At 47.6% G+C, this 15,000-nt stretch overlaps 1 protein-coding gene across 1 annotated transcript in view; it reads right to left on the reverse strand.

The window, feature by feature from the left end:
- LOC128375756 (MAM domain-containing glycosylphosphatidylinositol anchor protein 2-like) overlaps nucleotides 1-15,000 on the reverse strand; it is a 46,046-nt gene that overhangs the window by 4,632 nt on the left and 26,414 nt on the right. The window contains exons 3-4 of the mRNA XM_053336173.1: nucleotides 7,846-7,994; nucleotides 2,385-2,562 (exon numbers count right to left, since the gene is read on the reverse strand). Of these exons, the coding sequence (XP_053192148.1) occupies nucleotides 2,385-2,562; nucleotides 7,846-7,994 (327 nt within the window). The remainder of the gene's footprint in view (nucleotides 1-2,384; nucleotides 2,563-7,845; nucleotides 7,995-15,000) is intronic.

Genomic DNA, 15,000 nt, shown 5'->3' on the forward strand with positions numbered 1-15,000 from the left:
GCTGTGTGTGAAGACAACAGCCTACAGCATTAACACACACACACACACACACACACACACACACACACACACACACACACACACACACACACACACACACACACACACACACACACACAGACACACACACACACACACACTCCGTCAGTTTTTAGATCGATTTCTTTCCTTCGGGTCGTTTCTGTGAAAATCCATCAGAGTCACTTTATGAAGATTTGATGAGGTTTAGTCAGAGTGTGTGTGTGTGTGTGTGTGTGTGTATATGTGTGTGTGTGTCTGTGTGTGTGTGTGTGTGTGTGTGTGTGTCTGTGTGTGTGATCTTACATCCTTCCTTCCTTCCTTCCTTCCTTCCTACCTTCCTTCCTTCCTTCCTTCCTAACACCATATCAACTAGTTTGGCATGATCTTACATCCTTCCTTCCTTCCTTCCTTCCTTCCTTCCTTCCTTCCTACCTAACACCATATCAACTAGTTTGGCATGATCTTACATCCTTCCTTCATTCCTTCTGTCCATCCTTCCTTCTTGTGTGTGTGTGTGTGTGTGTGTGTGTGTGTGTCTGTGCGTGTGTGTGTGTGTGTGTGTGTGTGTGTATATGTGTGTGTGTGTGTGTGTGTGTGTGTGTGTGTGTGTGTGTGTGTGTGTGTGTGTGTTCTGTCATAGGCTTCTTTTAGGGACTAGTTAATTGGGGACAAAAGTCGAGTCCCCAGTCGGGAAAAAGCTGATTTTGGGTCAGTGGTTATGTCTCCAGAAAATTAATATACGTCTATGTGCTGTCCCCAGAAGTGACCATGATCTGTGTGTGTGTGTGTGTGTGTGTGTGTGTGTGTGTGTGTGTGTGTGTGTGTGTGTGTGTGTGTGTGTCCTCCAGGCTTGGCTTCACTCCACAGCAGAGGTGGTGTGTAATGTCACAGCGTGTTAGCAGCGCTACCGTTAGCACTACAGATCTGGGACAGTGTGAAGACACAAAGCTACACACACACACACACACACACACACACACACACACACACACACACACACACACACACACACAGCAGATACAGGATCGAGGACACTGATATGGAAATATAAGTTAAGTAAAAGAAGAATTCTTTTATTTATTTCCTTCCTTCCTTCTTTTCTTCCTTCTGTCCATCCTTCCTTCTATGTCCTTCCTTCCTTCCTTTCTTCTGTCCATCTGGCCATCCATCCATCCATCCATCATCCATCCGTCCCTCCCTCCCTCCTTCCTTCCCTTCATCAGATCAGATTGTTTGTTTGAATGAGTTTTTTGCTCTGAATCATTCTTAAATATAAATGAAGGTTAAAATACTAAATATGAACCTGAGCAGCAGAGTGGAGCTGAATATATTAAATCCTTCCTTCCTTCCTTCCTTCCTTCCTTCCTTCCTTCCTCCCTGAGCAGCAGAGAGAAGCTGAATATATTAAATCATATTCAGAAGCTTCCATTTCTCTGATCCGCTTTCAAGTAGAAGGAATGTTTAATACAACAGAACAGCTGAATAAGGATTATATCATTTTATTGTTTGTCTTCTTGAATTATATTTATCCTCCTCACTTTGTTTCACGCTGCAAACAGCAAAGTCCTGAGTGTCTGTTGTCAAAGTGATTATTCAGCAGAACAGGAAGTCTCTTTGTTCATTTATTTAGGAAGTAACCAGAATGAAAGACAGGAAATAAATTACTCTCTCTTCCTTTTCCTAACTTGTATTGAGGGTTTTTTTGTGTTTTAAGGAAAAAGAAAAGAAGATCTCTCAGTGTGCGTCCTAGTTTAAAGGGTTATTACCAATAATAATAAGTGGCCTCCTGCAGTAAACCTACCGCGCTGATGGAAAGTAAGAGAGCTACTGGACTTTTGAATGGCTTGTTTAACTTTAAAACACTTCCAGACGCTTCAGTTGACAAGTCAAAAGTAAAATGCAACCTGTGTCAAACGGAGTTTAACTACCACCGGAGTACGTGGAGTTTGAGTTAGCACCTCCACGCTAAACACCCAGGTGCAGCCAAGCCAGCCTCAGCTCCACCAAAGGACCATTTTGGAGTGTGGGAGTCGCAGCAGAGCCGTGATTGATTCCCAGTTAAGACACTCTGGTAAGAAATGCTTTACATTATGGGCTTAAAACTGCCTTCAAATGGAAAATAACAGGATTTTAAACACGCAATTCAAAACGCCATTAATCACGATTAACTATGGAAACTCTGAGATTAATCTCGATTAAAAAAATTAATCGTTCGACAGCCCTAATTAAATATGACTGAATCTGCATCACTCTGTTGCAGGTGTTTAAACTAAATTCCTTCCTAAACTAAACTTTAATAGAAATCAAATAAAACCCAGCAGCTGCCTGAAGGAAAGAAACCAAACGCTATGCAGACGACCCACCGCTGTACGTGATGATGCGTTCGGTGGCGTCTCCCTCTCCGTAGCGGGTGATGGGCGTCAGGCGAACCAGGTACGACTCCGGCTTGACGAGCTCCGTCAGGTTGTAGGTCAACAGCTCCCCCTTCTGGATGCTTCCCTCCATGGGAATCTCCTGCTCCCACCAGCGAGACTGGCTCATCTGAAACACAGCAGGACGATGCGTTCAGGGACATTTCACTTCTTTAACACTCCTGTTGGCCTCCAGTCAAGGAAAGGGAGAAGGAAGGAAAGGAGGAAGGGAGGAAGGAAGGGAGGGAGGGAAGGGAGAAGGAAGGGAGGAAGGGAGGAAGGAAGGATGGAAGGGAGGGAGGAAGGGAGGAAGAAGGAAGGAAAGGGAGAAGGATGGAAGAAAGAAGGAAGGAAGGTAGGAGGGAGGGAGGGAAGAAGGAAGGGAGGAAGAAGGAAGGAAAGGGAGGAAATAAGGTAGGAAGGAAGGAAGGAAAGGGAGAAGGAAGGGAGGAAGGAGGAAGGAAAAGGAAGGAGGGAGAAAGGAAGGAAGGAAGAAAGGATGGAGGGAAGGAAGGAAGGAAGGAAGGACGGAAGGAAAGGGAGAAGGAAAGAAAAGGAGAAGGAAGGAAAGGAGGAAGGAAGGGAGGGTGGAAGAAGGAAGGAAAGGGAGATGGAAGGGAGGAAGACGGAAGGAAAGGGAGATGGATGGAAGAAAGAAGGAAGGAAGGAAGGTAGGAGGGAGGGAGGGAGGAAAGAAGGAAGGGAGGAAGAAGGAAGGAAAGGGAGATGGAAGGGAGGAAGGGAGGAAGAAGGATGCTTCCCTCCATGGGAATCTCCTGCTCCCACCAGCGAGACTGGCTCATCTGAAACACAGCAGGACGATGCGTTCAGGGACATTTCACTTCTTTAACACTCCTGTTGGCCTCCAGTCAAGGAAAGGGAGAAGGAAGGAAAGGAGGAAGGGAGGGAGGGAGGGACGGAGGGCGGGAGGGAGGGAGGAAGGAAAGGAGGGTGGAAGACGGACAGAAAGGAATGAGGAAAGAAGGAAGGGAGGAAGGAAGAAAGGGAGGAAGGGAGGAGGAAGGAAAGGGAGAAGAGAGGGAGGGAGGAAGGGAGGGAGGGAGGGAAGGGAGGAAGAAGGAAGGAAAGGGAGGAAATAAGGTAGGAAGGAAGGAAGGAAAGGGAGAAGGAAGGGAGGAAGGAGGAAGGAAAAGGAAGGAGGGAGAAAGGAAGGAAGGAAGAAAGGATGGAGGGAAGGAAGGAAGGAAGGAAGGACGGAAGGAAAGGGAGAAGGAAAGAAAAGGAGAAGGAAGGAAAGGAGGAAGGAAGGGAGGGTGGAAGAAGGAAGGAAAGGGAGATGGAAGGGAGGAAGACGGAAGGAAAGGGAGATGGATGGAAGAAAGAAGGAAGGAAGGAAGGTAGGAGGGAGGGAGGGAGGAAAGAAGGAAGGGAGGAAGAAGGAAGGAAAGGGAGATGGAAGGGAGGAAGGGAGGAAGAAGGATGCTTCCCTCCATGGGAATCTCCTGCTCCCACCAGCGAGACTGGCTCATCTGAAACACAGCAGGACGATGCGTTCAGGGACATTTCACTTCTTTAACACTCCTGTTGGTAGGAAGGAAAGGAAAGGGAGAAGGAAGGAAAGGAGGAAGGGATGGAGGGAGGGAGGGAGGGAGGGAGGAAGGAAAGGAGGGTGGAAGACGGACGGAAAGGAATGAGGAAAGAAGGAAGGGAGGAAGGAAGGAAGGGAGGAAGGAAGAAAGGGAGGAAGGGAGGAGGAAGGAAAGGGAGAAGGAAGGGAGGAAGGGAGGGAGGAAGGGAGGGAGGGAGGGAGGAAGCAAAGGAGGGTGGAAGACGGACGGAAAGGAATGAGGAAAGAAGGAAGGGAGGAAGGAAGGAAGGGAGGAAGGAAGAAAGGGAGGAAGGGAGGAGGAAGGAAAAGGAGAAGGAAGGGAGGAAGGGAGGGAGGAAGAAAGGGAGGAATGGGAATTCCATGGGAATCTCCTGCTCCCACCAGCGAGACTGGCTCATCTGAAACACAGCAGGACGATGCGTTCAGGGACATTTCACTTCTTTAACACTCCTGTTGGCCTCCAGTCAAGGAAAGGGAGAAGGAAGGAAAGGAGGAAGGGAGGGAGGGAGGAAGGGAGGGAGGGAGGGAGGGAGGGAGGAAGGAAAGGAGGGTGGAAGACGGACAGAAAGGAATGAGGAAAGAAGGAAGGGAGGAAGGAAGAAAGGGAGGAAGGGAGGAAGGAAGGAAAGGAGGAAGGGAGGAAGGGAGGAAGGGAGGGAGGGAGGGAAGGGAGGAAGAAGGAAGAAAGGGAGGAAATAAGGTAGGAAGGAAGGAAGGAAAGGGAGAAGGAAGGGAGGAAGAAGGAAGGAAAAGGAGGGAGGGAGAAAGGAAGGAAGGAAGAAAGGATGGAGGGAAGGAAGGAAGGAAGGAAGGAAAAGGGAGAAGGAAGGAAAAGGAGAAGGAAGGAAAGGAGGAAGGAAGGGAGGGTGGAAGAAGGAAGGAAAGGGAGATGGAAGGGAGGAAGAAGGAAGGAAGGAAGGTAGGAGGGAGGGATGGAGGGAAGAAGGAAGGGAGGAAGAAGGAAGGAAAGGGAGATGGAAGGGAGGAAGGGAGGAAGAAGGATGCTTCCCTCCATGGGAATCTCCTGCTCCCACCAGCGAGACTGGCTCATCTGAAACACAGCAGGACGATGCGTTCAGGGACATTTCACTTCTTTAACACTCCTGTTGGCCTCCAGTCAAGGAAAGGGAGAAGGAAGGAAAGGAAGGAAAGGGAGGAAGGGAGGAAGGGAGGAAGGGAGGGAAGGGAGAAGGAAGGGAGGAAGGGAGGAAGGAAGGATGGAAGGGAGGGAGGAAGGGAGGAAGAAGGAAGGAAGGTAGGAGGGAGGGAGGGAAGAAGGAAGGGAGGAAGAAGGAAGGAAAGGGAGGAAATAAGGTAGGAAGGAAGGAAGGAAAGGGAGAAGGAAGGGAGGAAGGAGGAAGGGAGGAAGGGAGGGAGGGAGGAAGGGAGGAGGAAGGAAAGGGAGAAGGAAGGGAGGGTGGGAGGATGGAAGGAAGGAAAGAAAAAGGAAGATGAAGGAAAGATGGACGGAAGGAAGGACGGAAGCAAGGAAGGAAAGGAGGGTAGAAGGAAAGGAAGAAAGGAAAAGAAAATTAAGGAAAGATGGAAGGAAGGAAGGAAGGATGGAGGGTAGGAAACAAAGAAGGAAAGAAGGACAGATGACAGGAGGGAAAGTGGGCCGGATTGGACGCCTCGGTGGGCCGGTTCTGGCCCCCGGGCCGCATGTTTGACATCATCATGAGTGAAACTCTTCCTCACAGCTGACTTCATGCTTTACCAAAAACTTCTCTTCATCCTGCTCTGTTTACACTCCAGTAAACTCTCCCTCCTCTTCCTCCTCTTCCTCCTCTTCCTCCTCCAACATCTCACCTCGCTCTCTCCCATTTCTTCTCCTCCCAGTCTCTCCTCATCATCATCATCATCATCTTCTTCCCTCTCACCTCTTTCTTGCCCTCATTCTCTCCACTTCTTCTTCTTCATCTCATCATTTTCCGTCCCATCAGCACTTCCTCCCTGCTCTCTCTCTCTCTCTGTCTCTCTATCTCTCTCTCTGTCTCTCTCTCTCTCTCTCTCTGTCTCTTTGTCTCTCTCTCTCTCTCTGTCTCTCTCTCTTTCTGCCTCTCTCTCTCTCTCTCTCTCTGTATGTCTCTCTCTCTCTCTCTGTATGTCTCTCTCTCTCTATGTCTCTCTCTCTCTCTGTATCTCTCTCTCTCTCTCTGTATGTCTCTCTCTCTCTCTGTCTCTCTCTATGTCTCTCTCTCTGCCTCTCTCTCTCTCTCTGTCTCTTTGTCTCTCTCTCTCTCTCTGTCTCTCTCTCTTTCTGCCTCTCTCTCTCTCTCTCTCTCTGTATGTCTCTCTCTCTCTCTCTGTATGTCTCTCTCTCTCTATGTCTCTCTCTCTCTCTGTATCTCTCTCTCTCTCTCTGTATGTCTCTCTCTCTCTCTGTCTCTCTCTATGTCTCTCTCTCTGCCTCTCTCTCTCTCTCTGTCTCTCTCTCTCTCTCTCTCTCTCTCTCTCTCTCTCTCTCTCTGTCTCTCTCTCTTTCTCTGCAGCACATTTGTACAGACTCGTATGAATGAAAAAGACAGGCCAGTCGCCATGGCAACAAGCCCTCCTCGCCCTCCTCCTCCTCGTCCTCTGAGCCTCTCGGCTGCTGCTGCTGCTTCAGGCTCTCAGGTACAAACACTCTGCAGCAGTTTGATAGCCGTTAAGTGTTTAATAATAAAATGTAATCATGAATATTAAAATATCAGTTTGAAGGTTTTTTAAGAAATGAAAGCAGATTTATTAAACAGTGTTTGTGTTAACTCTGCCTGATGACATTTAAACATGATTTAAATCCATTTTCTGCACAAAAAACCTCAGAGGAAAGAAAACTGTCTCCATCTCAGGAAGCTGCAGCAGGTAACAGGAAGCTGCAGCAGGTAACAGGAAGCTGCAGCAGGTAACAGGAAGCTGCAGCAGGTAACAGGAAGCTGCAGCAGGTAACAGGAAGCTGCAGCAGGTAACAGGAAGCTGCAGCAGGTAACAGGAAGCTACAGCAGGTAACAGGAATCTACAGCAGGTAACAGGAAGCTACAGCAGGTAACAGGAAGCTGCAGCAGGTAACAGGAAGCTGCAGCAGGTAACAGGAAGCTACAGCAGGTAACAGGAAGCTGCAGCAGGTAACAGGAAGCTGCAGCAGGTAACAGGAAGCTGCAGCAGGTAACAGGAAGCTGGACCTGATGCTGCTCGTCTCTCTCTCTGCACAGTGCAGTCATACACACACAGACACACATAAAAACATGTACATAAACACACACACACATACCTGTTTTTACTACCTCGTGGGGACCCTGACTGGGGTCCAGCCTTTCTAAAGGGTCTAGAGACGTAATTTTAACTCATAATTCTATTTGAGCAAAAAAATGACTTGAAATATCAAAAACTCTCACATCAATTTGAAACCTGAATTTTGCCCCCCTCGTTGGGACCCGTAATGCTAACGCCTATTAGCATACAATTGACATCACATGCTAATATACACACTTACACACTTAGCCAGGAAAAGGTCCCCACACTGCAGTACCGCGTGTGACCTCTGGGGTTCACACACAGTCAGGAAAACCAACCTTGTGGGGACCAGGCCTATCAGGAGGCTGTTTGCTATTGACTCCAATGCTCGTTACCATGGAAACCAGGAGTCGGTCCCCACAGGGTTGGTAGTATGTGAGGTTGCGGTCCCCACCAGGATAGAAAAACGCACACACACACACACAGGCACTATTTTCAGGGGCGGATGGATCCACATGTAGTGTTCTTGTGAGTGTTTGTGTGTGTGTGTGTGTGTGTGTGTGTGTGTGTGTGTGTGTGTGTGTGTGTGTGTGTGTGTGTGTGTGTGTGTGTGTGTGTGTGTGTACTGACCTGCCTGATGCCGAGCCTGTAGGCCAGGATCCGGTCCACAGCGCTGGGCTCCATCTGTGTCCACTGCAGCCTGAAGCCGTAAACACGCGGCCGGTTCTGCCACAAAGCGCTGTAAGTGTCGTAGTAAAACTCAGGAGCGTAGGCCTTTCCTGAGGACACACAGGGGTCAGAGGTCACACACAGCCTGAGAGACACACAGGGGTCAGAGGTCACACAGAGGTCAGAGGTCACACACAGCAGGAGAACTTTACTTTTAAAGCTCTTAATGAACCCATTTAACTTTTTGGGCAATCTTTCCTTCCTGTCTTTCTTCCTTCCTTCCTTCCCTCGAGTCATTTGTCCTTCCTTCCTTCCTTCCTTCCTTCCTTCGAGTCATTTGTCCTTCCTTCCTTCCTTCCTACCTTCCTTCCTTCCTTCCTTCCTTCCTTCCTTCCTTCCTTCCTTCGAGTCATTTGTCCTTCCTTCCTTCCTTCCTTCCTTCCTTCCTTCGAGTCATTTGTCCTTCCTTCCTTCCTACCTTCCTTACTTACTTCCATCTTTCCATCCTTCCATCCTTCCTTGCTTCCTTTGGCAGCTATGTAATGCACAGACAGACCATCATGTTCTATGGTTGCTATAGATACAGGTTGTGCTATGGTTGCTATAGATACAGGTTGTGCTATGGTTGCTATAGATACAGGTTGTGTTATGGTTGCTATAGATAAAGGTAGTGCTGTGGTTGCTATAGATACAGGTTGTGCTGTGGTTGCTATAGATACAGGTTATTTTATGGTTGCTATAGATACAGGTTGTGTTGTGGTTGCTATAGATACAAGTTGTGTTATGGTTGCTATAGATACAGGTTGTGTTATGGTTGCTATAGATACAGGTTGTGTTATGGTTGCTATAGATACAGGTTGTGTTATGGTTGCTATAGATACAGGTTGTGTTATGGTTGCTATAGATACAGGTTGCGCTATGGTTGCTATAGATACAGGTTGCGCTATGGTTGCTATAGATACAGGTTGCGCTATGGTTGCTATAGATACAGGTTGCGCTATGGTTGCTATAGATACAGGTCGCGCTATGGTTGCTATAGATACAGGTCGTGTTATGGTTGCTATAGATACAGGTCGTGTTATGGTTGCTATAGATACAGGTTGTGTTATGGTTGCTATAGATACAGGTTGTTCTACAGTTGCTATAGATACAAGTTGTGCTATGGTCGCTATAGATACAGGTTGTTCTATGGTTGCTATAGATACAGGTTGTGCTTTGGTTGCTATAGATACAGGTTGTGCTATGGTTGCTATAGATACGGGTTGTTCTATGGTTGCTATAGATACAGGTTGTGCTATGGTTGCTATAGATACAGGTTGTGCTACGGTCGCTATAGATACAGGTTGTGCTATGGTTGCTATAGATACAGGTTGTGCTATGGTTGCTATAGATACAGGTTGTGCTATGGTTGCTATAGATACAGGTTGTGCTATGGTTGCTATAGATACAGGTTGTGCTACGGTTGCTACAGATACAGGTTGTGCTATGGTTGCTATGGATACAGGTTGCGCTATGGTTGCTATAGATACAGGTTGTGTTATGGTTGCTATAGATACAGGTTGTGCTGTGGTTGCTATAGATACAGGTTATGTTATGGTTGCTATAGATACAGGTTGTGCTATGGTTGCTATAGATACAGGTTGTGTTATGGTTGCTATAGATACAGGTTATGTTATGGTTGCTATAGATACAGGTTGTGTTATGGTTGCTATAGATACAGGTTGTTCTATGGTTGCTATAGATACAGGTTGTGCTATGGTTGCTATAGATACAGGTTGTGCTATGGTTGCTATAGATACAGGTTGTGCTATGGTTGCTATAGATACAGGTTGTGCTATGGTTGCTATAGATACAGGTTGTGTTGTGGTTGCTATAGATACAGGTTGTGCTATGGTTGCTATGGATACAGGTGTGAATGAGTCTGTAGAGGCTGTAAAACATCACATTTAGGCTCAATGAGGAAATAAATCCATGTTTTATGTTGTCATGGCAACAAAGAGGAAAAGCAAAGAAGTGATTGTTTAAATAACACTTTCTTGGTGAGAGAGCTCAGAGAAGCGTATGAACTAGAGCAGACAATGTTTAAGAGATTTTAATTCTCTGAAAGCAGAAGAAGCTTTTTCTCCTGATATTTGTGGCGACACCTGAACGCAGCACTGATGATGTCACAGCAAAATCATTTAAATAAATAATGAAGAATTATTACAATAGAAGCCTTTTAGTACCAAAACATATGTGATGCTTTTGTTTTTCTCTCGTCTGATAAACGTTAATGACGGTTTCATTATTTCCTGTCTTTGTTGGTTTGAACATCTTAAAGTTTAAACATCAAGATTAAATATTTATGCACCAAAATTATGAATATTATGAATTTTCTTTGGTGCTTTTTTCTTGTAGAATCCGTCCAGTCAGATTTTCAGTTTTAGTTTCATGTGTCTTTTAGATTTGAGAAGAAGAAATGATGAAAGAGTCAGTGTGTGTGTGTGTGTGTGTGTGTGTGTGTGTGTGTGTGTGTGTGTGTGTGTGTGTGTGTGTGTGTGTGTGTGTGTGTGTGTGTGTGTGTGTGTGTGTGTGTGTGTGTGTTAATCTCAGAGGCAGCAGGATTATAAAACTCAAGTTAATATGACAGTAAACAGTCTCTCTCTCTCTCTCTGTGTGTGTGTGTGTGTGTGTGTGTGTGTGTGTGCTGATCTGCAGGTTGGAGGATTAAACCTCTAAAGAAGAAGAAGAAGAAGAAGAAGAAGAAAAGTCACCTGACTGGACGAAACCCTCCAACATGGGCGACCTGATAACAGAGCTGAGTCCTGATTGGCTGACTCAGACTTCATGTCATTGCTGAATAATCTGAATTTAAGATTTTTGGTCCGTTTCAGCTTCATGTGACCGTCTGAAGGATGAACTGTCACTGCACACAAGACTTTAAAGGACTCTTCCACACATTTATCATTTCACTACTACAACACTGTCACACTCACGATGTCAGATTAGTGTTTAAATAGTAACGTTATAATAATATTATCATTTAAAAAGTAAAATAAGAATAAATATGTGTTCTGAGTTTAACATACCACAGAAAAGTGTGTTGTTAACCACCCTGCCAAATTTGAATGATTAAAAAAATCGCCAAATATATGAAATTAGGCTTCAAAGTTCAAAAATCAGCCTCTGAAGCCCCGCCCCCTACCAAGTGTCACCTGTCAATCAAAGTCACCACCTCTACCAGAAACATGGACTCTACGTCTGAGAGCTTTCTGCTGCTAGCTCGGCGGCTAACTCAGCTGCTAACTCGGCGGCTAACTCAGCTGCTAACTCGGCAGCTAGCTCGGCGGCTAACTCAGCTAACTGGCTAACTGTAGACTGTAGTAGTAGTAGTGCTAACTCAGCTAACTGGCTAACTGTAGACAGTAGTAGTAGTAGTGCTAACTCAGCTGCTAACTCGGCGGCTAGCTCGGTGGCTAACTCGGCTGGTAGCTCGCAGCTAACTCAGCTAACTGGCTAACTGTAGACTGTAGTAGTAGTAGTGCTAACTCAGCTAACTGGCTAACTGTAGACTGTAGTAGTAGTAGTGCTAACTCAGCTAACTGGCTAACTGTAGACTGTAGTAGTAGTAGTGCTAACTCAGCTAACTGGCTAACGGTAGACTGTAGTAGTAGTAGTGCTAACTCAGCTAACTGGCTAACTGTAGACTGTAGTAGTAGTAGTGTGTGCTGAATGTATTTATAGCTCTACAGCAGCAGGGGCGGGTTTATGCTAATCCTAGCTCCACAATTCAAATCTAAATGGTTGAAATGCTTTTTACACATTTTATAGAAATACATTTATGACCTATTTAATGTGTTTAGAAGAAAATGTCTGAATTCACTTTACACTGTCTTTAAGTTGAAGTAGTTCTCTTATTTAGCTCAGACAGTGTTAACATGTAGAAAGCCATGTTGCATTTGTGTTTGCATCCAGTGGAGCTTCACAATAAAATGAGGCTTCATGTGTTAATTCAACAGTCGGAGAAATGTTATGTTGTTACTAGTTCTGGTGTTTAAAGTCTTCATTTATCGGTATCGGGTGATTTCAGACTCGTAAATGAAGAGTTGGACCATATTGGATATCAGCAGAGAAGCCAATATAGAGCTAATATCCCTAATTAACATAAATAAGTTTGGGTCTGAATATGAGACTCACTGAGAGAGAACAGTGAACGTGTGAGCGTCAGTCTGGCGAGTCGTCACGTCGAGTTTCAGCTCACACTCTGCTGTCGTCTGATTGGCTGCTGCAGGACGAGCCGAGTGTAAAACGCCAGCGGTGAGTTCACGCTGTCACCTTCCATCAGCCGTGCACGCTGCTGCTGGCCGTGCACGCTGCTGCTGGCTGTGTCAATGCTGCTGGCCGTGCACGCTGCTGCTGGCTGTGTCAATGCTGCTGGCCGTGCACGCTGCTGCTGGCCGTGCACGGTGCTGCTGGCCGTGTCAATGCTGCTGGCCGTGCACGTTGCTGCTGGCCGTGCACGTTGCTGTTGGCCGTGCACGCTGCTGCTGCCCGTGCACGTTGCTGCAGGCCATGCACGCTGCTGCTGGCCGTGCACGCTGCTGCTGGCCGTGCACGCTGCTGCTGGCCTTGCACGCTGCTGCGGGCCATGTCAATGCTGCTGCTGGCCGTGTCAATGCTGCTGCTGGCCGTGCACGTTGCTGCTGGCCGTGCACGTTGCTGCTGGCCGTGCACGCTGCTGCTGGCCGTGCACGCTGCTGCTGGCCATGCACGCTGCTGCTGGCTGCTGGCCGTGCACGCTGCTGCAGGCCATGCACGCTGCTGCTGGCCATGCACGTTGCTGCTGGCCGTGCACGCTGCTGCTGGCTGCTGGCCGTGCACGCTGCTGCTGGCTGCTGGCCATGCACGGTTGCTGCTGGCCGTGCACGTTGCTGCTGGCCGTGCACGCTGCTGCTGGCCGTGCACGCTGCAGTGAGTTCACAGCTGATCAGCAGCAGAGATGTAAACGCTGTCACCTTCCATCAGCTCTGGATCATGAGCTTCCTGCTGCAGCTCGGCGTGCACGCTGCCTGTGGCCGTGCACGCTGCATCTCGCCGTGCACGCTACGGCTGTACGACAGCAGGCCGCGGTAAGAGGCTTAACGCAGGCCGCTGGTCTGACAGGAAGTGTCTGACAGAGCGTGTTTGCAGGGGAGCTTTCATCAGGACGGACGGGACGACACAGTTCCACTCAGCCGCCACTTCCTGCGTGACGGCCGGCGCTCTCAGAGTCAGCAGCCGCCACTTCCTGCGTGACGGCCGGCGCTCTCAGAGTCAGCAGCCGCCACTTCCTGCGTGACGGCCGGCGCTCTCAGAGTCAGTCTGAAGATTTAAAGACGACTTAAAACAAGGATTTAAATCCACGGAGGGACAAACTTTTCCCTCATCGTGTCAGCGCTCCACAAAGCCGCTCAGAACAAGAACGCTGCTGTTAGGAATTACACAAATCATAGATTGATGTCACGCTTTCAGAGTTCAGATCAATCAGCACACACACACACACACACACACACACACACACACACACACACACACACACACACACACACACACACACAAACTTTTGTTCAAACATCTCTTTTAAATGTGGTTTAAACTCAGAGATGAACCTGGAGCCTCGATCACAGTCCTGAGTTCACACATCAGTCAGCCTAACCCGGGATGCTGTCATTATTTTGCACGGTAACCACGGTAACCACTGGCCTACCAAGGTGCTCTGAGAGACTTCATTTCTCACCCAGACTCAGAGTGTTCGCTGTGGACCGGAGGATTATGTTTTTATTTTGTGCTAGAGAGCTTAGTTTGATATGGGATGTCAGCGCGGTAACCATGGCAACCTCACTGCACAACTAAAGACTAAGCTTGCTCGTCTGGTGCACGCCGCCATGAAGGAATGAATATCCGGTCCAGATATGAGCAGTCTGATCTCAGAATGATGAGCTCTGGTAGAAAATACACTTTAGTTTAAATCAGGGGTGTCAAACATGCGGCCCGTGGGCCAGAACCGGCCCGCCACTTACCTTCCCTGTCTTTCCTTCCTTCCTTCCTTCTGTCCTTCCTTCCTTCCATCTTTCCTCCCTGTCTTCTTTTCCAATCTTTCCTTTCTTCCTTCCTCACTTTTATTCTTTCCTTCCTTCCACCTGTCCTTTCTTCCTTCTTCTTATCTTTCCTTCTCACCTTCCTTCCTTTCTGCCTTCCTTCTTTTCCTTCCTTCCTTCCTTCCTTCCTTCCTTCCTTCCTTCCTTCCTTCCATCTTGTTCATGATCCGGCCCACATGAGCTCAAATTGGGCTGTTTGTGGCCCTCGAATGAAAATGAGTTTGAGTCCTCTGGTTTAAATAGTTTGATGTTTGAGTCCAAGATGAAGTTCACTACAGGGACAGTAAAGCCTCAACAGAGAGCCATCTGTTTTGACTCTTCCTTCCTTCCCTTCTTCCTTCTTCTTTCCTTCCTTCCCCCCTTTCCTTCCTTCCTTCCTTCCTTCCTCCCTCCTTTCCTTCCTTCCTCCCTCCTTTCCTTCCTTCCTACTTCTCTCGCTCCTTTTTCTTCGTTCCTTCCTTCACTCCTTCCTTCCTTCCTACCTACCTTCCTTCCTACCTTCCTCCCTTCTTCCTTCTTCTTTCCTTCCTTCCCTCCTTCTCTCCCTCCTTTTTCTTCCTTCCTTCCCTCCTTCCCTTCTTTCCTTCCTCCCTTCTTCCTCCCTCCCTCCCTCCTTTCCTTCCTTCCTTCCTTCCTCCCTCCTTTCCTTCCTTCCTTCCTTCCCTCCCTCCCTCCTTTCCTTCCTTCCTTCCTTCCTTCCTTCCTTCCTCCCTCCTTTCCTTCCTTCCTACTTCTCTCCCTCCTTTTTCTTCCTTCCTTCCTTCCTTCCCTCCTTCCTTCCTACCTTCCTTCCTCCCTTCTTCCTTCTTCTTTCCTTCCTTCCCTCCTTCCTTCCTCCCTCCTTTCCTTCCTTCCTACTTCCCTCCCTCCTTTTTCTTCCTTCTTCCTACCTTCCTTCCTTCCTACCTTCCTCCCTTCTTCCTTCTTCTTTCCTTCCTTCCCTCCTTCCTTCCTCCTTTCCTTCCTTCCTACTTCTCTCCCTCCTTTTTCTTCCTTCCTT

This window comes from Scomber japonicus, chromosome 16 (genome assembly GCF_027409825.1).
Source record: "Scomber japonicus isolate fScoJap1 chromosome 16, fScoJap1.pri, whole genome shotgun sequence".
NCBI classification, from domain to species: domain Eukaryota; kingdom Metazoa; phylum Chordata; class Actinopteri; order Scombriformes; family Scombridae; genus Scomber; species Scomber japonicus.